Source organism: Crotalus tigris, unplaced genomic scaffold (assembly GCF_016545835.1).
Source record: "Crotalus tigris isolate CLP2741 ecotype Arizona unplaced genomic scaffold, ASM1654583v1 scf7180000017560.2302168, whole genome shotgun sequence".
Classification (NCBI taxonomy): Eukaryota; Metazoa; Chordata; class Lepidosauria; order Squamata; family Viperidae; genus Crotalus; species Crotalus tigris.
In genome coordinates this window covers 1,994,400-2,019,590 of record NW_024096474.1, presented here as the reverse complement: position 1 = coordinate 2,019,590, position 25,191 = coordinate 1,994,400, and the positions used below count along the sequence as shown (strand labels likewise).

The window sequence follows — 25,191 nt, the reverse complement described above, 5'->3', positions numbered from 1 at the left end:
TTTGTTTTTGTTTTTTACGTTAGCTGCTAGACAGAATCAATCACATAAGCAGTAATCCCTTGCAAATGGAACTTAATAGATTTTTGAAAAAGCAAAATATTGACCGACTGGAGCTTAATGGCTCAGGAGCCGCATGAGTCTGGTGTGCAGATTCGCCAGCAGACAGTTTAAAAGTGCACACAAATCGAAAAGGGTAGTAAAATTCCTTTTAAGTGGCAGGCCCTGAAAAACACCGCAAGAATTTCCAGCATTAGAGGCCTTGCTGTTTACATTATAACCTTACAAACTTGTCTGAGTGAGATCCTGAATGGATAACTGGCAGAGAGTCAGCTTTCACCACAGCTAAATAGAATGACATCACCAGAAAGCCAAGTAATCTTCAGATGCCCTGCAAAGTTTAGAAGTTTAGATTAAGAAAAGTAGGCATGAAACATCTATTGGCTGAAGTCATCCTACTTTCAGATAAAGAGCATGCACAGGGCTATGCACAAAATGAAAAATAGGTGTTGTTTCAAGTTTAGGGAAAAAACCTCCCAACTCAATAGATTCATTGGAATAGTCTGAGTTTGCATGTCCAAATGGGACAAAACTTGGAACATCTCACATATTCTGTATGGAATAAAAATTATTTTTTCTCAAATGTTCCAGCCATAGGAAAAGATGAGAACCTAGAGCAAGCCAGGCTTTCTCATTTTTCAAACCAAGGCCATAAAAGTAAATAAGGTGGTAGTTCATAATATCTACAATCCCCACCCAGCATTATTTGTTGTAATAACATTGAAAACAAATACTGCCCCCACTCCAACAAGCAGCTTTTTCTGTAGCCTTCCAAGGAGAGGTATACTATGCAACTATGTATATTGGTCCTAGGAGTAAATGCAACAAAAAAATAAAAAGCATTTTGAAAAAAAAATAACAATTACAAGTTACAAGACGTTAATTATGGCACTAAGAACAGACAAACAATTTCTGTTCAATATGCTTCTGTTTTGTCTCTAGCTCAGAACAAAATTTATGCAACATGAGTTTTTTCAAGCTCAAAAAACTCAAAATAACTGCTTGCAGACTTCTGGTGGAGATGTAAGAATATGAAATTCCATGGAGAAATAGCTTACCTGCAACTGATTGTTCAAATGATTATCTGTGTATTTACACTGAAAGAATTTGTGTTTATGCATTCCACAAAGTTCTCTAGCTCAGAGGTGTCAAACTGCCAGCAGTTTCATCATACTGAAGCCGCGCCCATCCCATTGCCGGCAATGCAAAAAGAATCGCGATATGTCACAACACATCATGTGACGTGGTGAGTTTGACACCCATGCTCTAGCTGATCTGAACTGTCTCCACCTGTCTGTATCATCCCCTCAAGCTCAGTTGCTTCCTGCCACCTTATTTCATGATTACTGATTAAATATCTCTAGGCAAAAGAGTTTTGTCAATAGGTAAGTGTCCTTTGCTATCTCTGTGACTTTAGCTGACTGGAGAATGCCCAACTCACTTAGAAGGGACCTCATCATAGGGCTCCTATGATGTTAGAAGAAAGCACTATTTACTAAAGGGAATATCCACAGTGGATCTCATATACAGCTTGCAATGTTTCACAAATATAGATGAATTGGATCACAACTGCAATTTTCTTGTGCATCCAAGAATATTGCTGGATTATTTTGAAGTACAGGGACAGATTCCTTTTCCAATGAAACAATAACAAATAACAATAACCGTTATTATTCTTTATTCAAAAATAATCACAATTTAATAGAATATGTTTCTGAATAATTGAATATAGGAAGGAGCAGGCTTTTTTGAAGTTAAAATGCTATAGACAGAACAAGATTCTTCTTGTAGAAGACTTTCAGAAGATTGCCAGGCTTCTTGCCAAACGGAGCAAATAATCTTGCCTCTTCAGACATTTAATTCATAGTAAGGAACTTGCTAAAAGCAGAAACTCACAGACAAGACAGAAACTCTACATACATGGACAACAGTGTGAAAACAGAAATCAAAGAGTGTTTGAAACTCACTGGCAAGTATTACTTATCAGGCTCACATTTATACATGTGCTAAGGGCCCTGCACTGGCCGTCAGGAAATGCCATGCAAAGTACTAGTTTGACCTAGAAAGCTCTATATACCATCATGCCTACGTATCGGCCAGCCCAGCCAGTTAGAATTGGCCTACCAAGAGAAGGTCTGGTAGCCCCAGCCGTCACCTTCTGCAGTCATCTTCTCTTAGGATCAAGGCTTGCCTCATCTATTGAAATATTCCAGAAATTGGTTAAGATGGAACTATTTGAAACAGCATTTAGTCCCAAGTATGCTATCACTATCACTTACTTTATTGTTATTGAATCAAACACATATCATTCTAATGTTTAAACTATATGCCTATCTTCCTGACTTTTTGAATCAAATTAAAGGGGCTTGCAAGATATCAGAATAAGTTCTCCTTCTGTTCCTCTTTCTATTAACACCACCAGCCCTCCCATCCAGGACTTTTAACCAGATGGGATATGATCGTACTATCTTTGTTCCTTTCCTTTTCTTCATTTGTTTCCAGTTAAAAATTATTTTGAACAGCAGCATGGCAAAACTGGTATTTTGGAGACATAAACTTCAGATTCCAACTTTGCCATGAGATAGTTGGGTCTTGGGCAAATCACTCTCTTGCATAGAAGAAACAATGAAGAATATAAAAGAAGTGACCTCCTTAACAGGAATATGGTTAAGATGAAATAAGGCAAATCACAATACATTTGAAAAGAAGAAAGGAATCAGAGGTGGCCTTAAAGAAAGAATTTAATAATCATACAATCATTAGGTAAACACCAGCTTTATTTTGAAAAGGAGGAAAGGAGAAAAAAGAAAGAAATTCAAAATTGCCCTGCCTTGATTCTAGTTGATAGAGAAAGAAAGAAAGAAAGAAAGAAAGAATATCTGGATAGGCTTTCAGGATTTTGTTATTATACCCTGCAACAATAAAACAGAGTTCCAGTAATCCTTGCCAAGTCTATTTCCTGAGTTGGCATATCTCAAAGAGCCAACCAAAAATAAAATTGATGTATTTATAAAATATTCCCTTGCAAAATTCACCTTTCTTGTTCAGAACAGTTCTGCTTGACCAATAGCTCAGTGTATACAAGTATATATGAGATGATGATGATAAAATATCAACTTTCCCATTCCTGATCTCCCCAGTTGAATTAGGACTGCAATCCAGATTTCCCAGCCAAAATTATAACTGATGGCTGGGAATTATAGTCCAAACCCAAACGAAAAGTATCCATTTCTATCCTTCTCTTTTTTTAAAAAAAAAAAAATCATTCACAAGCTAAAACTGATTTGTGGCATTGATTCAAGCATTTTCTACTGATTTCTGTCAAATTCTAATCAACTCTGCACTAAATAATGAACTCTGTGTTGAATATTTGTAGCAGAGCTAATATTTAAATTTAAATATTTTACAAATATATTATACTTGAGTTTTGTGGCTTATAGTTCATTATGCCAATTTCATAAAATGTCCTGATCAGAGTTAAGCAACCTATAATCCATGGACCAAAAGCATTTCTGTAAAGTGTGACTGCTGGAGCATCTACTGGACTATTCCTAAAGATTATTTCCAGTAATTATAAGTTTAATTTCTTCAGACTCCAGACCTACTAGAAGTGCTCTATGTTGGTTTTGGGGATAGGAATGTTTATCACTTTTATTGTGCACCTTGCTTCTGACCAACAATTTACCACCAAATACCTGTGACAGTCATATAACAATTTAGGGCAGCTGCAAAAAATCTTACAGCTGACTTTGATAATCCCTGACAAATAAACTAAGAGCAATTCAGGACCTAGTAGCCCCCATCTGTATTTGATGCACTTGTTGCTGTTTTCCCAAAAATAGCTCCTAGCTAATATTCTAGCTTTGCTACAGTTTCCAACTTCCTTCAGTAAAATGCTCATTTTCCAGGAGGAACTTTGCAGGACTCTGGAGGTTGAGAATTGTATTAAGAATTCAGAATCCAACATCTATAGCTCAAAGGCTATACAAATTAATGAAAAGAAAGGGAAAGCCAGTCAAACTATTCCATGTGGAATCATAGATGCGATTGGTTTCCGGACGGCGGAAAGCCTGAATCATAGTAATGGCGCGAGGGGAGAATAGTTCTCGTGTCATTATGCTGCGCTCAAGTGCCAGACGGCTAGCTGCAACCATTGGGGTTCCGGGTGTTGGAGGGACCCCTGGTGCAGGGACACGCGATGAGGGGGAATCTTCCATGGGGAAGATTGGGAAAGAGTCATCAAGTCGGCAAACCATGGCCTCTGTGGCCAGTATGGGGCCACGAGGAGCACTTCTGCCTGCTCCTTGATTACTTTGTGAATGGTCGCCGGTATGAGCGGAAGGGGAGGAAAGGCGTAGAGGAGATCTTGTGGCCATGGAGTCCGCAGGGTGTCCATCCCCTCCGCCTCTGGCTGGACGTAGCGGGAGTAGTACCTGGGGAGTTGGGCATTGGTTGACGACGCAAACAGGTCGATGACTGGTTGGCCGAACCTATGGGAGACCTCGGAGAACAGTTCCGGATGTAGCCCCCACTCCGAGGGGTCCACCGTAGTGTGACTCAGAAAGTCTGCTTGCTGGTTGTTGACCCCCGAAATGTGTTTGGCCCTGATGAAGGCCAGGTTGGACTCTGCCCAGGCCCCCAGGAGCTGTGCCTCGGACATGAGGGACCTGGACCTGGTGCCCCTCTGACGGTTGACGTGGGCTTTGGATGCCACGTTGTCCGTGAGGACCAGGATGTGGCGACCCCTGATCCTGTGCCTAAATTGGCAAAGAGCTAGGTGTATGGCCCTGAGCTCCAGCCAATTAATGTTGTGTCTCAATTCTGCGTGGGACCAACAGCCCTGCACAAACTAAGACTGTAGATGGGCCCCCAATCCGAACAGACTGGTGTCTGTCGTGATGGTGATGCGGTCCGGTTCCTTGAAGGGTGTTCCTTTGGTCACCACCCATGAGAACCACCAGCGAAGCGCCCTGCGAATGTGAACTGGAACCCTGACTGGACGGTTGGATGCGCTGGCATTCACCCGTTGAAACAGTAGCAGGAACCATTGGAGGTCCCGCAAGTGAAGTCTGGCCCAGGGAACTATGGCTATGCAGGAGACCATCTTTCCTAATAGTTTGGAGAGTAAGACCAATTGGACTGTATGTTCCCTGTGAACCTGGTGAGCTAGCTCCCTGATGCTGGCCACTCGCTCCTGGGAGAGATAGACCGTGCAGTTGGTGGTGGTTATCACGGCTCCCAGGTGTAAGAGCCTGGATGAGGGAACTGTCTGGCTTTTTTGGAAGTTGACTGAAAAGCTATGTTGTTGAAGGACCTGGATGGTGTGTTTCACATCCGCCTGAGCTGCCTGGAAGGATGACGCTTGAATCAGGATGTCGTCCAGGTAACACTGGACGCGTATTGGTATCTTCCTCAGCTAGGCAGCTAGCACAGCCAGGATTTTTGTGAACACCCTGGGCACTGAAGAAAGGCCGAAGGGAAGGGCTTTGTATTGGAAATGCCCACCCTTGTAACAGAACCTTAGGAATTTTCTGTGAGCTGGGTGGATGGGAATGTGTAGGTACGCTTCCGTGAGGTCTATGGACGCCAGGAAGTCCCCCTGCCTGATGCCTCCCAGGATCGACTGAAGGGATTGCATCTTGAACTTTTTGTAAGTGATGTAATGATTGACATGTTTGAGATCCAGGATAGCTCTCCACCCCCCTGACGCCTTGGGAACCACAAAGAGGATGGAGTAGAACTCCCTTCCTCTGTGGTCTGGCAGTACTGGTTCTATGGCCTGAATTTCTAAAAGATGTTGGATGGCCTCCTGCATAAGTGCCTGTTTGAGAGGATCCCTGGAGACTGAACAGACAACCAGACAGTCCAGGGGTTGTGCTAGAAACTCTATGGACAGATCGAACTGGATGGTCCGTGGAGGTGAGTTCCCACCTATGGAAGAAGTGGGTCAGTCTTCCCCCGATGGATAGGACAGAGTAGGAGTCACTTGGACTTTCTATAGGGGCATCCTGCCCCTCGAAATGGCCGCTTGGACTGGGCCTGTTGTCTGGGTCGAAACGCTGACCTATCATAAGGGCGATTGTACGGTCTTTCCTGTCTGGGAATGTATGATAGAGGGGGTTGGGAGACTGTTGTGCTTGTTGTCTGCTGAAAGGCCTGCCTACAAGAGTAGGGGGTGGGCCTTTTTTCGGACTTCTTGTTTAAGTGAACCATGACCTTGCACTTGTCCTTGTTCTCCACAAGGTATGGAGCCAAGGCCTCCCCAAACAAGTTGTTGCCCAGATAAGGGGCAGTCACTAGACGCCATTTGGGTTTGGCGTCAGCCTGCCAATGTTTAAGCCACAGCATCCGCCTGGCAGTGATGTTGGAAGCAATGGACCTAGAGGCAAATATGGCGGACTGGAGTGTTACGTCACAGCATACTCAGTGGCCGCCACCATCTTGCTTAGGTCCTGGTGAGTCCGCAAGTCCTCATCAGGTACTCTAGCCTAAAGTTGGTGCACCCATAAAAGGGTAATCCTGACAAAAAAGGACGCACAGCTAGCCGTTTTAATTGCCCATGCTGCAGATTGATGGGTCTTCCGGAAGGTGTGTTCCCATTTCTTGTCATCCGCTTTAAGCGCCTCCGACAGGTCCCCCGCGATCGCCGTCTGGGATACCAGAGGTGTTCATGCCTCATCTATCTTAGGAACCTCCAACGCATAGGTGAGATCTGTGGAGGTGCTAAAGATCTTTTTGTCAGTCCCGTTAATAGTAAGAAAGGAAGCAGGGGAAGCCCATGGCTTCTTGATCCCTTTCAGGAAAATAGAGGGGCATGGGACATGATGTTCGGGTGCCACTGTTTCGAAAAATATCGGATTGGGGCTGGTATCCGATGGAGCCTGTGGTTGAGGGAACTGATATGAGCCTATATTTGCTGTTGCCATGGCCTTGTGTAGGATTGAAAGAAAAAGGGCCGAATTGAAAAGACCTCCCGAAGAGGAGGGCTCAGGTGGAAGTTCCTCATCCTCTGACAAAATGATATCCGGTAGCTCCTCACCTTGAGGGGATGAGTATCTGCTCATGGAGGAGTGCGCGGGAGAGGTAGGCTCCTGGAGTATGGGAAGGTCAGTAGGGGACCCATAAGGTGGCATGGCCGAAATGGAGGACCATTGGTCAGATGTCTAAAGAGGACGCTGTGCCACAGCTCTATCCACTACCTTTGAAAGCAAGGCCTCAAGGCGACCATTGGAGAAAAGGTCTCCAAGATCCGGTCCCCTGAGACCAGCGGCCATGGGAGTAAAGGTGGCCTCTGGCACCGTGCCTGGGGATGTAGTTGTGTGCTGTGTCACTGATGGTGGTGAACCTAGAGTGAGAGGTATCCCTGGGATGGACCACACGCCTTGGGTCGAAGTTGAAGGTCCTAGTGGGAGATCAGCGGTAGGGCCTGCCAATTGCATCGAATCTAGCCCGGCTTGCCTCTGTGCTCTGGAGAACTCCTTCTCCAGAGCCTGGTGCCTATGGCTGGCTTGCTTCTCTGCCAGCTTGGAAGACTTGAGCGTGTGCTTGGTCTTGGATTTGGACTTGCCTGCCGCCCTTTGTTCAGGGGGATTATTGCAGCCGTGACTGAAGGATGGAGAGGTAATGCTCATGGTTTGAGGCAACGTGGAGCCTTCCATCCCAGTGGAGCCGTCCCAGGCAAGCTGAGAGTATGCTCTGGCAGGCAAGTAGCTGGCAGGAGCGAGATTGGAACTAGCAACAAGACTTGTTCCCCTGACCACCTGACCAGAACTAAAAAAAAATTTCTCTCTGGGCTTCGGTCACAGTTCTTGAGTTAGATACCGAAGGCACGTTTGGAACCACTCTCTGGGCTCTGCCCGGAGGCCTTAGGTGGCCAGTTAAGGTGCACCAGAAAAGGCAAAAAAACTTCCAATGAAGGGTGCAGAGGGCCTGAGACAAGGCTTAGCAAGAAAAGATCAGGTTCAAATGACAGCTGAACAATGTGGTCAAATTGTAATAATGATTTGCGATGAAGAATAGCTGTGGATTGAATTTTTGGCCAATCTGCCAATAAAGTTTCACTAAGGTGATGTAATGAGGCCTGCAGAGTAATGTGATGAGGCCTGCAGGGTAAGGTCATGTGATGAAGCCTGCAGAGTTACTGAGTCAGGGCTCCAATGTGGCCTAGATAAATGACCGCGTGGCGTTTTTCAAAATGGCGGCCGCGATGGGATCGCGAAAATGCTGTTAAATTCACGGGGCTTCAGTGGGACCTAAGGACCCTAATCCCCCAGAACACCGAAGGACTTTCCAAATAACTCAGGAAAGGTCCCCAAACGAGTGAAATTTTCAATGGTTTTTTGCTCCGTTCGCTGGGCAGCGGCCCCAAATTGGCGGCTGCAACTTGCTCCCCGTGGGAACAGCACCGGAGGTTTCCAATATGAATATTCGGGTGCTTGGAGAAATCGCGATGGCAGCGCTAAGTGCTGCACCAAACTCGAGCTTCGAAGGGAAGCCTCTGAACAACAGGCAAAAAAACTGATCAATCTGGGTTCGTTGCCTTCGACGGCAACCAAAATGGTGCCCGTGGATGTTCCCGGCTAAACTAAAGGGTTCCAAGCCTACAGTGAGGTCCTGCACGTTCTAAAGAAATGGGGGGGGGGAATGAAGAATATTCTAGGCAAAACTGCCCGAAGTATTTCCCCAGAGCCCTGGGGAAAACAGGAAAAAGAGCATTGTCTTACCTGAACGCTTTTTCTCAGCAGAATGGTGTAGACTCCATTGATTGATTGGGTAATTTAATCCCACCTGCTCAGACTAAGACAAAAAAACTCCGCCACGCCTCCTTCTGGGTGTGACTTCCCAGTTTTTGTCGAGGCGAAGCTACCAGAAGCAAGGCTCCAAACAAAAAAGAAAGACACAGGCCTAGACTAACACTAACAGGGTGGGTGTGGAGTCTACACCATCCTGCTGAGAAAAAGCGTTCAGGTAAGACAACGCTCTTTTCTCCATCAGGATGGATGTAGACTCCACTGATTGGGACATACCAAAGCTGCTCATGTCCCTATGGGGAGGGAGTCTAGGCTTGTGACCCCTGAGAACCCACTATTTGCTGTAAGACTCTCCTACCGAAAGCAGCCTCAGCTGCTGCAAATTGATCTATCCTATAATGTTTTATGAATGAGGAAGGAGAGGACCATGTCGCTGCCCTGCAAATCTCCTCGAATGATGCCTGGGTAGACCAAGCCGCTGAGACAGGGGCACTACGTGTAGAGTGAGCAGTAATATGTGAAGGTACCGGAAGGGACTGGGAAATATAAGCCCTGGAAATACACATCCTTATCCACCGACTAATAGTGGAAGAAGAGACCTTTCGACCCATAGTTGAGGGTTGAAAGGACACGAATAATGCCTCGGACTTCCTGAAGGTCGAGGTTCGTTTAATGTAATGGCGCAGAGCCCTGCGCACATCCAACATATGCCACCGTCTCTCCAGATGATGGGAAGGGTTAGGACAGAAGTTAGGAAGGACTAGTTCCTGCGAGCGGTGAAACCCTGTATTGATCTTTGGAACAAATGCAGGATCCAACCTGAGGACCACTCTATCCTCATGGAACATGCACAAGTCCTCCCTGACCGACAGGGCCGCCAATTCTGAAATCCTCCTGGCCGACGTGATGGCCACTAGGAAGGCTACCTTCAATGTAAGGAAGTGAAGGGAGCAAACTTTCAGAAGTTCAAATGGAGAGGACGTTAAAGCCTGTAACACCTTAGACAGGTCCCAGGATGGATAACGATGAACCGTGGGGGGCCCTACATTGGCCGCACCCTTGAGAAAGGCACTGACTGCTGGGTGTTGGGACAGGGAAACCTGGTTGTCACAGGTGAGAACTGTCGACAAGGCTGCTATCTGCCTACGTATGGTGCTGGTTGACAGACCTCTAGTTAACCCCTCAAGTAAGTAATCTAATATGTCTGGGATGGAGACAGCAAGCGGTGAAAGCCACTTTTTGGTACACCAAGAGCAAAAACTTCTCCAAGTGGCGTCATAGATTCTGTTGGTCGAGGGATGCCTCGAGACCTGGATGACGGAAATAACCCCAGAGGAGAAAGACTGTTTGGTCAGACTCTCCCGCTCAAGTGCCAAGCGGCTAATTGGAGCCACTGTGGATCCGGATGTTGGAGGTTCCCCTGGCTGAGAGCTACTCGGTCCGGGGGAATCTTCCATGGAGGTGAAATTGACAGGTCCACCAGGTCGGCAAACCACGGGCGTCTTGGCCAAAATGGAGCCAAATTAGCTCTGCCTGTTCCTGGATGAGCTTGCGAATGGTCGCTTGTATTAGTGGAAGAGGAGGGAATGCATAAAGTACGCCTCCGGCCATCTGCTCCGGAGGGCGCCCGTTCCCTCCGCCCCCCTCGCCGGAAACCTGGTAAAAAATCTGGGGAGCTGTGTATTGATCGGAGAGGCGAAGAGATCTAGGATGGGCTGTCTGAACCTGCGTGATATTTCCTGGAATAGGATTGAGTCTAGCTTCCACTCTGAGTGATCCACTGTGACCCTGCTCAGGGAGTCTGCCTGTTGATTCGCCTCCCCCGATATGTGCTCTGCCCTGATGGACCTCAGGTTGGACTCTGCCCACAGCCCTATGGCCTGGGCTTCCTGCATGAGTGTCCAAGAGTGGGTGCCCCCTTGTTTGTTTACGTGAGCTTTGGCTGCAATGTTGTCTGTCAGGATTAATATGTGTTTCCCTGATACAAGGGGGGAGAATCTTTGGAGAGCCAGGTGGATGGCCCTGAGCTCCAGCCAATTTATATTGTGAGCCAGGTCTGAACTGGACCACTGACCCTGGGCTAAGTGGTTCAGAATATGAGCGCCCCAACCGAACAGATTGGCGTCTGTGGTGAGGGTGATCCTGGTGGGTTCCTTGAACAGAGTGCCCTTGGACAAGGCGGACGAGGTCCACCATAGGAGGGAGGACAGAGTGTGATGGGGAACCCTGACCCTCCTGTTGGAGGCGCTGATATTGCATTTCTGAAAGGGAAGAAGGAACCACTGGAGGTTCCTGGAGTGCAGTCTGGCCCAAGGAACGATGCCCAGGCAAGAGACCATCTTCCCCAGGAGTTGGGATAATTGTACCAGGGGTACTCTTTTTTCCCCTCGGATCTGCAGTGTCAGCTTCCGGATGCTGACTTGTCGCTCCTGGGAGAGATATACCTTGCATAGGCTGGAATCTATCAGAGCTCCTAGATGGAGCAGATGTCTTGTGGGTGTGATGTGACTCTTTTTGAAATTCACGGAGAACCCATGATCCTGAAGTGTTTGAATAGTGATTGCCAGGTCCAACTGCCCTGATTGGAAAGATTTGGACTGTATCAGTATGTCGTCCAGGTAGCACTGTACCCGTACGGGTATCATCCTTAGATGAGCCGCCAGCACGGCCAAGATTTTTGTGAAGACCCTCGGGGCCGAGGATAGGCCGAAGGGAAGAGCCCGGTACTGGTAGTGTTTGTGTGCGTAACAGAACCGCAGGAACCTGCGGTGTTCCTGGATGATCGGAATGTGTAAGTAAGCCTCTGTCAGGTCGATGGAGGAAAGGAAATCCCCCTTCCTGATACTTGCCAAGATGGACTTTAGGGTCTGCATCTTGAACCTCCTGTAAATGAGGAAGTAATTTAGACCCTTTAGGTCCAGTATCGCCCTCCAACCGCCTGAGGCTTTGGGAACTACAAACAGGATGGAGTAGAACCCTTCCCCGATCTGTTCCTGAGGAACCCTTTCTATGGCTCTGATCTCTAATAAATGAGCGATGGCTGTTGTGATTAGTTGTGTTTTTGATGTATTGTTTGAAACCGGGCACTGTATAAAACGATCTGGGGGAGAAGATCGAAACTCTAGGGAGAGACCCTGTCTTATGGTCTCTCTGACCCAGGCGTCTGTGGTTGTGTTTTCCCAAACGTCGTTGTCACCCCGTCTTTGGCACCCACTCCAATAAAAGAAGCACCTCGCCAGGAACGGAGAACACCCAGTTTATTATGCACGAACAAACGGAATAAAGTCAGCACTGACGATGTATACACCCATTCCCTTTTTATACAATTACTGAAACCGCGCCTAAACCACACCCCCTATCACCGCCCATACACCCAACGTCCCAAATGTTGCTTCGTCATCCTGACCTAAACGTTTCCCGACGCCCCGGCCGCTTCCCGACGCCCCAGCCGTTTCCCGACGATTCGCGACTCTTCAGTAGTTCCTAACAATGTCTGGTAATGCGTCCGCGGTCTCCTCCAGCCGCGCATGCCCCGTTGATCTCCAACAGTCCCTGGCGTCTGCGCATGTGCACCCACCGGCCGGCTGTCACTCCGTAAGACAGATTGTTGGCTTCCCCGGCGCGCTCGGCTGTCCGTTTACATGGCGGGCCGGCTATAAGTTGTTCCGGGCGGATGTCTGCTGCTGCATTCAGGGTAGGCGGCCCGACATACTGCCCCCTTCTACCAGGGCTCCCCCTGGGAAAGAAAAGTAGGGTTACATCGTTTCCATGACTTCGTTTATCCACTCCCCCCTGGCCCGGTCAATTTCGGTTTCCCAGGGTTATTTGGTGGTTTCGTTTCACTAGGCGGGGGGCTCGTACTTCGTCCACCCGTACCCATGTAGCATCCGTCAACGGATAGCCTTTCCATTTGACCAGATAATACAATTCCCCTCTTTGTACCCGGGAATCGAGTATTTCTTGTACCTCATAAAAATTATTACTGACGGGACCTGGTTCAGATTTCTTTTGGTACATATAGACCGGTTTGATTAAGCTACAATGGAATACTGGGTGCACTTTGCCCAGTAATCTGGGTAAGTGCAATTGCACAGTTACCGGGTTAATGATCTTCACAATTTTAAACGGACCAATATATTTGGGCGCCAATTTTTTGCAAGGGACCTTCAATTTCAGATACTTGGTGGACAGATATACTAGTTGACCTATCCGAAATGGTTTACAGGGTTGCCTTCTCTTGTCCGCCTGCTTCCGCATCCTTCTTCCATATTCTGCTAACGCTGTTCTTACTGCCGCCCATGCTCCTGACACCCATTGAACCCACTCTTGGGGAAGGTAAGACTGTGTCTGTAAATCCATACATTCAGGTATAGGTACAAAATCCTTTCCCGAGACTACCTTAAAAGGGGCAAATCCAGTACTGGTATGCACCGCATTATTATACGCCACTTCCGCAAATACCAAAAGATCAGCCCAGTTAGCCTGTTGATAGGAAACGTAACTCCGTAAAAATCTCTCAACGGCTGCGTTTGCCCGTTCAGCAGCTCCGTTCGTGGCGGGATGGTATGCGGTGCTGAGCCCCTGTGACGTCCCCAGAAGCGCCGTAAAACCCCTCCAAAATCTCGCGGTAAACTGAACCCCCCGATCCGATATTATGCGCCGAGGGGCTCCATGGATCCGATATATATGTGTCAAAAACATGTATGCCAATCGTTTAGCCGTTGGTAATCGTTTACACGGAATGAAATGTGCCTGTTTTGAAAACAGGTCGATTACTGTCCAAATGACAGTATATCCTCTACTGCTTGGTAATTCTACAATAAAATCCATGGCAATATCTTGCCATGGATGCTCAGGGTTGGCCACTGGCTGTAGATATCCCACCGGCTTTCCTGGCTGATTTTTACAAGCAGCACATACAGAACATGCCTTTATATAATGTGCCACATCTTTTCTTAATGTAGGCCACCAAAATTGGCGCCTAATTAAATGTAAGGTCTTGACGAACCCAAAATGCCCCGCTAATTGTGCATCATGGCACCTCTGAAGAACCTTGGCCCTTAAAACAAGGGGAACATATAGCTTCCTACCAAACCATGCCAACCCGTCCCTCTGAGTGAACAGCGAACAATGGGTTTGGAACCACGAATCCTGGGACAACACCTTCCTCAGTTCCACCTCAAAATTATCGAAATTGGAACGGACTCTTAGCCTACTCACCCCCTGGGTATATGGTGGCAAAATAGCCTGTACTACTTCCTCTCGTTGGCTCTCGTACTGAGGTAACCTGGACAAGGCATCTGCCAAGAAATTACGTCCCCCAGGAACATATTTAAGTCGGAAGGTGAACCGTTGAAAGTATTGTGCCCACCTCACATGCTTTGGTGCTAAGCGTCGGGGGGATTGCAATATAGCTAAGTTTTTATGGTCCGTCCATATCTCTATTTCATGTGTCGCGCCTTCTAGAAGATGCCTCCATGTTACTAGGGCCCATTTAATAGCGAAGGCCTCCTTCTCCCATATAGCCCATCTCCTTTCAGCTTCTGTCAGTTTGCGCGAGGTGTAAGCGCATGGTTGTAAGTTTTCCTTATCATTTCGTTGTAACAAAACTGCACCCACTGCCACATCACTCGCATCAGCTTGGACAATATACTGCTTATCGGGATTTGGATGTAATAAAATGGGCTCTTGAGCAAACAATGTCTTTAAATATTCAAAAGCAGCTTGACTTTCCTTGGACCACGCTAGTGGTTGACTAGAGCGTACCTTAACTGGGGAGTTCCTCGTTTTCAACAATTCTGTGAGAGGCAAAGCCACCCGTGCAAAATTAGGGATGAACTGCCTATAGAAATTTGCGAACCCCAGGAAGCTCTGCAATTGCCGTCTCGTCCGAGGGGCCTGCCATTCGAGTACCGTCCTCACCTTTTCTGGATCCATTTCGATACCCGAAGCTGATATTTTGTATCCCAAATATTCAATACAGGTTTTATGGAATTCGCATTTCGAAAGCTTCACAAACAACTGAGCTTTAAGGAGTTTGCGTAATACTTCCCTGACTAACCGTATGTGTTCTGTCATAGTTTTAGAATATATTAAAATGTCATCCAGATAAACCAATACCCCGCGATATAGATGATCATGTAATACCGCGTTAATGGTCTGCATGAATACTGCAGGCGCTCCTTTAAGGCCAAATGGCATAACAGTAAACTGGAAACTGCCTAAAGGGCAGTTGAATGCGGTCTTCCACTCATCCCCCGGCTTTATTCGGATGCGATAATAAGCCTCCCGTAAGTCAAGCTTAGTAAACACCCTCCCTTGGGATAAATGAGATAGCATGTCCTTTAACAAGGGTAATGGATACATATTTTCGGTGCTCACCGCATTTAACCCCCTGAAATCCACACACAACCGCAACCCACCATCCTTTTTCCCTTGGAATATCACTGGGGCCGCTATTCTCGATCGGGCCGGCTCTATAAACCCCCGTTCCAGGTTAGTATCAATATACTTCCTTAGTTCCACCAACTCCTTAGGTGACATGGGATACATCCGGGGCTTTGGCAGCTTCGCCCCCGGTATGATGTCTATTGCACAGTCCGTGGAACGGTGTGGTGGCAACGTATCACACTCCCGTTCGCTGAATACCTCCTTTAGATCGTCATACTCCACAGGGAATAGCCGTGCCGTCCCGGTAGCTTCCACTGCTACCTTACTTCTTTCCATGTGTTGTGTTTCCCTACGGGGTGATTGTTTCTGTGGCTTCTTTTTGCCATTACCTGGAGCCCGGGGACCTGTTACCAACCTCATACGACGATACCCATCTGCCCACCAAATCACCGGCTGCCATTTGTCAAGCCAAGCCAGCCCTAGAATCACTTCCTCAATCATTGAGGGAATTACAATGAAACGGAGCAACTCCCAATGCTCCCCCATCTCCAATCGGACCGGCTCGGTTACCTGACATACCGGCGCCCCCCCTAATAAAGAACCATCCACTTGTTCAAAATTAATAGGTCGAGATAGGTTGACCAATCTAAGCTCCAACATATTTGCTAATTTCCGACTAATCAAACATCGAGTACAACCCGAATCTATTAAAGCCTTACAGTTTTTATATTGTCCCGATCTACAATTCGTCAGACGTATCGATATATTAAACGGTACCACCGGCGTACATACCATGGGGTCTTGTTCCGGGTCATCCTGGCCATACGTCTCAGGCACTACCTCCGATGTGGCACCCGGCACTACCGGTGTAGACCTATATGGGATGCTACTTTCATCTTGTACCGCCTTTGTCTGATCCTTCCCTCGGAACGGGGTGATGGTTTGTCTTCTTGTCTCCAGGGTGGACTGTCCCGAACTCAAACCCTGTCTAGGTGGGATCGGGCACTGAGCCACCCTGTGACCCGGTTTGTTACACCTATAACATCGGAAAGTCCCCCTGGACGCCCCAGGTGGAACTGTTTGAACTGGTACGCCTAACGCCCTTGGTTTATTTGCCGCTTGCGGAACGGATGCCGGAAGTAGGGCGGATGCTCTTGGCGCCAATTCTTGTAGTCCTGCATGGAGTTCGGTTACAGTCTTATACCATTCAGGTAAACGGGAGGGCACTCCTCTTACCAAACAAGCCTGGCGGAGTTCTACATCCAAGCCCTGCCTGAAATAATGTACCAGTAATTTCTCTGGCCAGGACCGCAACCGACCCGCCACCCGCTGAAATTCTTTAATGAATTCCCTCACCGGTCTCCCTCCCTGCCTCAGTGTCACTATTTCAGCTTCCGCTCTCTGAGCTCTGGTGGAGTCTTCGAACCTAATCCTCAAGGCATCCAAAAAGGAACCTATGTCGGCCAATTCACTAGCATGGTCCCCAAAGAGATCAGCCGCCCAGGAAGCTGCTTCGCCTTGTAAACTGGCCGTTACCGCCACCACTATCGCCCATTGGGAGGAATAATGGGCTGCGAAACGATCTAGATGATTTAGCACATGTCCCAAAAACATAGCCAACTTGTCCGGATCTCCATCAAAAGTAATTCCAATCGGTGGAGGGGTCCATGGTATCCCTGTGGGCCACGCTACAGGTTGGCCTCCCTGCTGCCCGTCTGCGATGTTAGTGCGCTGGCCAAGATCCCCGGGTCCCAAAGGCAAGAAGGCTGGAGTGCCCTGAGTAGCAGCCATGGTTCCTAACCTTGCAGCTCCGTGCCCCCCACGGTCCAACTGTACTGCTGGCCCCCTCAATAGTGGACTAGCCAAACGGAATCCAGGTGAGTCAGTGGGACGGCGTGGGATTGCTCCCTGTCTTGGTAGGAATCCTGGTTCTCCAAACCTAGCCTTTAACACGTCAAGGGTATACTGCCCCGGGGTTGTGGAGTAGCTCCAATCACCCTCTTCGCCGCTAACCGCTCTCCTCTCCCTCCATCCTTCAGCAAGACCTTTGTCCGTCGTTACAAACCGCCCTTCAGTTTCCACACGCTGAAGTGTAGAACTTAACCCCCAGTCCACAGTCTCCGTTAATGCCGGCTGCTGCTTCAGCCCAGGATCCACACCCAGCATGGGCGGAATACCCCTCTCCTTCGGACGAACGACCGGACCTTCCAGCGTTGCCCCAGGGTCCACAGGCGACCCGGGATCCCCCTCTTGCTCCGGAATATCTTCCATTGCTTCGGCACCTTGCACCCCTTCGGCCATGGCACCAAATAGTCCGGCAACCGTCCCTGAGGGAGTGCTGACTTACTGTCACCCCGTCTTTGGCACCCACTCCAATAAAAGAAGCACCTCGCCAGGAACGGAGAACACCCAGTTTATTATGCACGAACAAACGGAATAAAGTCAGCACTGACGATGTATACACCCATTCCCTTTTTATACAATTACTGAAACCGCGCCTAAACCACACCCCCTATCACCGCCCATACACCCAACGTCCCAAATGTTGCTTCGTCATCCTGACCTAAACGTTTCCCGACGCCCCGGCCGCTTCCCGACGCCCCAGCCGTTTCCCGACGATTCGCGACTCTTCAGTAGTTCCTAACAATGTCTGGTAATGCGTCCGCGGTCTCCTCCAGCCGCGCATGCCCCGTTGATCTCCAACAGTCCCTGGCGTCTGCGCATGTGCACCCACCGGCCGGCTGTCACTCCGTAAGACAGATTGTTGGCTTCCCCGGCGCGCTCGGCTGTCCGTTTACATGGCGGGCCGGCTATAAGTTGTTCCGGGCGGATGTCTGCTGCTGCATTCAGGGTAGGCGGCCCGACAGTCGTAAAACAGTGCCAGTCGACCCCCAATGGGGTAGTCCTCCTTGGCGTCACTTGGACCGCCTGTAAGGACGACTGCCTGATCCCCTGAAGGGATACTTGGTCTGGAACTGACCCCTGGCTGCACTATTCTGGCGGTCCTGTTGCCGATCCTGTCTGAAAGAATAGGATCGCGAGCCTTTGGGCCAATCCCAGGACTGCCCTGCCCGAAAGGGCTATCTCCAATCCCAGGAACCGCTGGGACGGGATGATGGCCTACGGAAGTCCTGTTGGGGCCGTCTATCTGTTTTTTTAGAGGGATGGGCCAGCGCCTTGCACTTGTCCTTGCCCTTAATGATATGAGGCTCTAGGACCGGACCAAAAAGGTGGGTGCCACTGTACCTAGATGTTGCTAAGCGCCACTTTGCCTTTAAATCCGTGCGCCATTGCTTCAACCAGAGCAGCCTACGTGACGCCACTGAGGCTGCAATGGATCTGGCTGAACATCTAGCCGAGTGTAAGGATGCATCCGCAATGTATTCGGATGCTGCCACTATTTTCCCTATTGTTTGGTGCGCTCTGACCTGATCCGGCGGAATGAGCGTCTGGAGTTCCTGCAACCACATAATTGCCGAGCGTGCAAAGAAGGAGGATGAGGTTGCCGCCCTTATGGCCCAAGCCGAAGATTGGTGAGCTCTACGAAAAGAGAACTCGAACTTTTTGTCCTCTGCCTTCAAGAATTCAGCCATGTCCCCCGGGACGGCGGTATTGGAGAACAGAGAGGTCAGCGGAGCGTCTACAGATGGGACTTCTAGAAGAGAAGCGAAAGAAGAAGAGACATTGTAAAGTTTCTTGTCTAAACTGCTCTGTGAAGGAGTGGTAGCAAGGGATGCCCACTGCTTTTCCACCGTAGACCTGAAGACTAGTGGGCATGGAATCTGCGGTTCCTCCTTGACCTTTTCCGCAAACAGAGGGTTGGCTTCCCGGTTGGATGAGGAAGAAGGAGTCTCCTCCTGGGCTGAGGTAAGTTTTACCGTGTCAATAGCCCTTACGAGGAGTGACCGAAAAATGGACGGATCAAAAAGCCCGGAAGAGGTCACCTGTTCAGGAGCTGGATCCTCCTCCTCAGACAAGGGAGTGTCTGCTACTCCCAGTTCCACTGATCCCTCCTCCCCTAATTGTGAGGATGTCTCCGAAACAGCAGAGCTAGGTCTAGTATCACGCTCCACCTGAGGTGGGGGAATAGATGCGGGAGGAGTAGGATGGGACTGCACCTGGCTACTCTCAGTTGATGACATAAACTGCCTGAATGCTTGGTGCATGAAGGCCTGGAATTGAGCCTGGGACAACATTTCCCCTTGGTCCCTGGAACTGACCCCAACCTCTGTTGAGGCACACCTGGTCTCAGGTGGCTGGTGTGCTGATGAAGGAGAGGAGCGAGGAGGACCTACCTGCTCGGTTTCCCCCCGAGGAGACCAAGGTCTTGGGGCATCCTGAGATGATTCAAATTGAGGTTCTGTCAAAGGAGTATCCAGTGGGGCGGGGGAAACCGTTTCAGTCCCACTGGATCTGAGCCTTTGTGCCTTGGAGAATTCTCTCTCCAATGCTAAGTGTCTCCTTGTGGCCTCTCGCCCGGCTGATTTGGAAGTATCTTTGGAAGACAGATGTTTGGTTTTAGCTTTTTTCTCCCCCCCCCCATGTCCAATTCTTCAGATCTGCGCTTTGCTTGAGCGGGGGGGACACTAGATTGAGAAGCCTGGGGCGAGGAGCTGTCTGCCATTGCCGTCTAGGTATTCCTGGACAGTAGTACCTAGAAATGGGGGGAGGAACCCAACACGCAGATCACAGTCAGAGATGGAAAACCGATCCTCGCTCTGAACAGAAGGCAATGGCAAGAACAGCCAGACAGTGTTCTAATGCTGTCTGTACAGGCCTTGTGACAAAAGGTCATGGGCTAAACTGAGAAACAGGTGGACAATAAAAGAATCTCTTCGCTCTTCTCTTCTAGGCCTTAGGACCAGTTAATAACACCTTGGTCTGCTCAAATGCAGCCAAGGCCCACACCTGGATAGCCCCCTCAAGTTTGACCACAACTCCTGTGGATACAAAAATATCTTCCCCCCTGAACAGGTCTGCTCACAGACCAAGTGACACAGGCAACAACTATGCGTCCGCAATAATGCAGGAATAACTGCCAAAGTTTATGCAAAAATTTCAATTAGGCCTCCAAAATGGCATCCGCCACGTGGGACCTCTAGAAGCAGCCGCGCTAGACCATGCAGTCAAAATGGCAGCCGCCAGGCCTTAAGGCCTGGAGAAGCAAAACCCTGTCGTATTTTAAACAGGAGAATCAATTACACAGCAGGGGAACACAAGGCTGATTTGGGATTCCTCCCCCAGTCCCCAAGCACTTGCGATTAGTAGCGCAGCCCCTGCTGCGATCCAGATAAAGCTGCAGTCAGGAATTCTCCCTCAAGGCCTCGAGGCAAGTAAATCACTCAGGAGGTCTCGAGTTGAAAAGCCGACCTCCGCTACCCAGCTGAATTGGCGGAATCGCAAAGAAGCTACAGATCGTCGGAACGGGAGCTCCCTAACGAACGAAGCCTGCAGCCTCCTTTTCAAAGCCCAAAGGGCTGCAGGGGAGGGAAGACAGAGTCCCTATCCCCCCCAACGCAATCCTCTTAATTTGTTAATCAATTTGAATTTAAAGTATCCAATTTTAATTTGAATAGCCTAAAAGAAAAAAGGAAAGAATCAAACTTAGCTAGGAGCCTTCTGAAAAGCGTCTTGCTGAGCACGAGACTAAGACAAAAACTGGGAAGTCACACCCAGAAGGAGGCGTGGCAGAGTTTTTTTGTCTTAGTCTGAGCAGGTGGGATTAAATTACCCAATCAATCAGTGGAGTCTACATCCATCCTGATGGAGAAGACAAACTACAGAAGCCTCCCCCCACCTCCCACTCCTCAATTTTGTTAATTCAAAGTAGCACTGATCCCAGTGTTACTAAAGGATCTTTATGGAGGATTTCAAATTAGAATTTAGAATAAAGGGGATTCCAAATAATATTTCTTTAGTTTAGAGGAAAAAGGAGAATTCACCAATGGATTTCTAACCTGCTATCAGTTGACAGCCAAATCTGATACGTCTTCAAAAGCTGAGACCAAGTTAAGACTGGGTCTCCTAGCAAGAGGGGGCGTGTCAAGTTTGGCTACTTGGTCTCAAGAGCAGGCAGACAGGGAAAACCCATTGGTGGATTCTCCATCTCCTGTACTGGAGAAGAAAGGTATAGCTATATACAACACTATTAAGAAAATACTATCTCTTCAGATGTAATTATAATAAAAACAAAAAAAGAAAAAAGGCCTCAAAAATTATAAACAGAATTTCCACTCCACCATCAAACCTATTTGTAAAAAGTCTTTCTCTTTATTTTTTTTGTTAAAAAATAAAAAGCTACTATTTAAAATGTTGACAAACAACATTTATCAGCAATCCATTGCTGCAAAGCAGAGTAGATTTTATCTCCCAGTGCTGTAAGATACTTCTTTTAGCCAAACCCCATGTCCACAGACTCATTATGTTTAAAGAGTTGATTAATCCAACAGCGGTGTCCATAGAATAGATTACAACAGACAACTTATAGTCATGGCATTACAAGTGCAATGTTCATGATGTACAAAGAGGGTGGACATCAACTGCTACATTAAATCCTCTAGAGGGAATTAACTAGTTTTGTGTGAGAAGAAGAAATGATGCTCACATTAAACAATTATATTGTTTCTCAGAAATTTTATAGTATTTCATCTAGATATCTTTTGGGAAAAAGGTATATTCAGAGCCCTGAAATTATTTTCTCAAAAGTAAGTCATATCCATTTATAAACATTAAGGATATTTCCTTGCAAGATTTTTCTGAAACAATATTAGACCTAGGATCCTGTAAAATCTAAATTTTAATTCTGTTTTAATTAGAGATTATATTTCCTTTGTTTTTGCCATGTTAAACACAATTTATTAGAGAAAAATAAATTAATTTCAGAATCTGTTGCTGATTCTCAATTTAATGTATAAATGGCCAAGTTTTAGTATCAACTTGCCTACTGGCACCTTGCAGGAGACACATGTTCACTTTATGCCCAGCTGTTAATATCTCTGCAATTCACCTTAAAGAAATCCCTACTTTACATAGTGCTTCCAGCTTCCACCCCAAAAAACAATAATTAGGATAGATTTTATATCACTACAATGACAGCTGGGTAATACTACAAAGATACTGTAAATCACTATGGAGAAAGACTTTTCCAATGACAGTAAAGCTGTTGAAAGCTTCAAGACAATATACAGTAGTGTGATTAATAATAACAGCAACACTATAAATTAAAGTAGGATAGGTTTTGAGTTAGATATCTAGCAGTACATCAATGAAAGGAAAAAAAAACAAATTTTAAAAACAGAAATTTACTCACAAAACTGTAATCTTTGAGAACCTAGAAACCCCCAGAGACTATCACAGTGCCTTGGCCACTTCTACTTACCTTTGTGGAGAATCTGGATCAAAGCAAGTTTTCCTTACATTAGTTACTTTGGGGTTACAACAGTCTCCATCATCAAAATTGTGGAGCATATTGTTGCACTCCATGTTGCACACACCATCCCGACGTTCCCAGACATAGCAGCGCCCCAGCCAACGGCAGTCACCACCATCATAGCCTGTCAATGGGTGCTTGCACTCAGGATTGCAAAACTCATTGCCAATTTTTCCAGGTTCACAGTTCATTAGAATCACACGGTGACGGAGCAATGAATTATATACTTTGTGAATTCGAAGTTGCCAGGTGATGTTATAGCTGCTAAAGGCCTCATTCAGGGCTTGATGCTGGTGGGCAATCTGTTCTTCACTCACAGTAGGATGGAGACCATCATCATCATAGATATTGACAACCCGATAGTGCACTACTTTCTCATTCCGTAGCGGCCAGTGGCTGTTGTAATGAGATATCAATTCCACATTATCACAGGCAGTTTGTCCACAGAATGGGGGTATAAGTGGAGATAGAACTTGAGGTTCTGGTCTATATATCATCTCTACTTGTGGGTAGACTCCATCCTTGAATGTTGCCCACTGCTGCTGCAAATGGCTGAACTTTGCACTGAGCCATAAAGAAGGTTTTCTTCCTTCAAACTTTCCCAGGAAGGCCCTCTGGAGTTTCTCTTGGGGCATAGCAATGTTCCAAAGGCCCAGCAGGGCCAGGTAGCCTCGGAAGTTGTGTCCATCTGAGTTGCTGCCTCCCAGGATCAAAGTGCGGCAAGAGGCCATGAAAGGACTGTGAAGGTCACCAGATTGCTGGGAACTGCGAGCTACCCGCTTGCCATTGACATACAGAAACATCTCCTTCCCACTGTAAGTGGCTGCCACGTGAGTCCATGTATGGAGCCGGTAACGGTGGTATGCCAATATAGTGGTAGATTTCTTGACACGGTCTGTACGGAGTGAGAAGAAGAAACGGGCATTCTTTCTTCCAGGATTCTCCTCCGAACGGATGCCCAATGTCCATCCCTTATCATTGCCAATGTGAGAGCAATTGTCAAATACACCTAAATGGAGAGGACAGAGAGAAAAAAAGGGAAAAGAATGCAATATAGGAATGCTAGTAAAAGTATTATATCTTCTCCCATTTTGAGTACAGAAGCAGTATACACCACATGGTATAGTTATAGCAAACTTACATATTTAAACTGATTGGAATCTGATTTCCCACCCACCCCCAAGACTCTTGGAAATTGAAAATGATTTGTCTAATGGCTTAGGTAAAAAAAAGGAGTAGACACTATTTGCATATCACACTGCATCAAGTACTATATTTAAATTGTTCAGCTTTGCAGCCAGTCTTATTCCTTTGCCAGTGGAGCTATCCAGAGAATTGGTGCTGACTGAGCAAGTAAAACCCCAGAGGAGCATTAGAGCAAATGGCTCATGCTGACAATTCCTGGGTCTCAGTCCCATCTGTCTTTCCTATCCTGTGGTATTCATTCTTCTTCTGGAAAACAAATACTTAATACAATTGCTTGCTGCGACAGCTGGCTATACTGGGGAACATCACTCTTCATTCTGTAATTAGGCCACTATTATGTGGACATTAAGTACCTGCAAGTACTTTTGCATAATGTATTCCTATTTAGTGTTGTTAGTAGTATTCATTATTATATGCAAGGTAAACAAAAGGTGGCAAATATTAAATTACAGTGACACAGAGATGTTTCCAAGTATACATTCCTGGCAGGTAGAAAGATGCCATTTAAATTAAATAAAGTAAAATTTGAAATATTCCAAATGGCTCACTGATGTGATGAAATGTAAAATATACTTCACTGGAACTCCTTGTAAGCTGCTTACTGTTCTCCTTATAACCAATAATTTGGGGTCTTAAATTGGGAATCTTGTAGATGAGACCAGAACATTTGTGTACAGGATTACACCTAGTTAGGTCCAAAGAAAGATAGAATAAGAATATTTGAAGTAGCCACTGACTGTAGGATTAGTATAGAATACCTTATCTCAAAGTCTTAACCATCTACCTAATCAATAGAATACAGCCTTCTGTTGGAGAAATACATACCAGTTCCACATAAAGCCTGCCCTTAACATTCACAAAGGTTTCCCAAAGATCATGCTTACGAACTTATAAATACAGATAAAACAATGCAATGATCTATCTATCTATCTATCTATCTATCTATCTATCTATCTATCTATCTATCTATCTATCTATCTATCTATCTATATCTTCTAAGCGACCAAAAAACACATGAGCACCAGGAATATTATAAAACTATAAACGTTTAATACAATTAATCACCTAGCTTTCGTCGGCAGCTACCGACATCGTCAGGGTACAATGTTAGTCGATGGGAGAGTTCATTTATAGGTAAAGCGCTGCTTGCACCTGGCTCCTAGTCCCAATTGGCTAAGCCGCACTCTAGTCGTAACTCCTGTATCAATGACTGTGCTTTTCTTGCATCTCCTACCTACGTGTGTATTGTTATGCATTCTCCCCTCATGTGGTCCTAAGTTGGGGGAGTTTTCTCCCCCCCTTTTTTGGTTAATCAGGAGCTCCGCATCTCTCAGCTGCTCTCTTTTCTCACACTTTCTC

At 46.9% G+C, this 25,191-nt stretch overlaps 1 protein-coding gene across 1 annotated transcript in view; it reads right to left on the bottom strand.

Annotated features, from left to right (window-relative positions):
* The window catches only part of PAPPA2 (pappalysin 2), a 231,922-nt gene that overhangs the window by 186,757 nt on the left and 19,974 nt on the right, over positions 1 to 25,191 (bottom strand). The window contains exon 2 of the mRNA XM_039348678.1: positions 22,576 to 23,635. Within this exon, the coding sequence (XP_039204612.1) occupies positions 22,576 to 23,635 (1,060 nt within the window). The remainder of the gene's footprint in view (positions 1 to 22,575; positions 23,636 to 25,191) is intronic.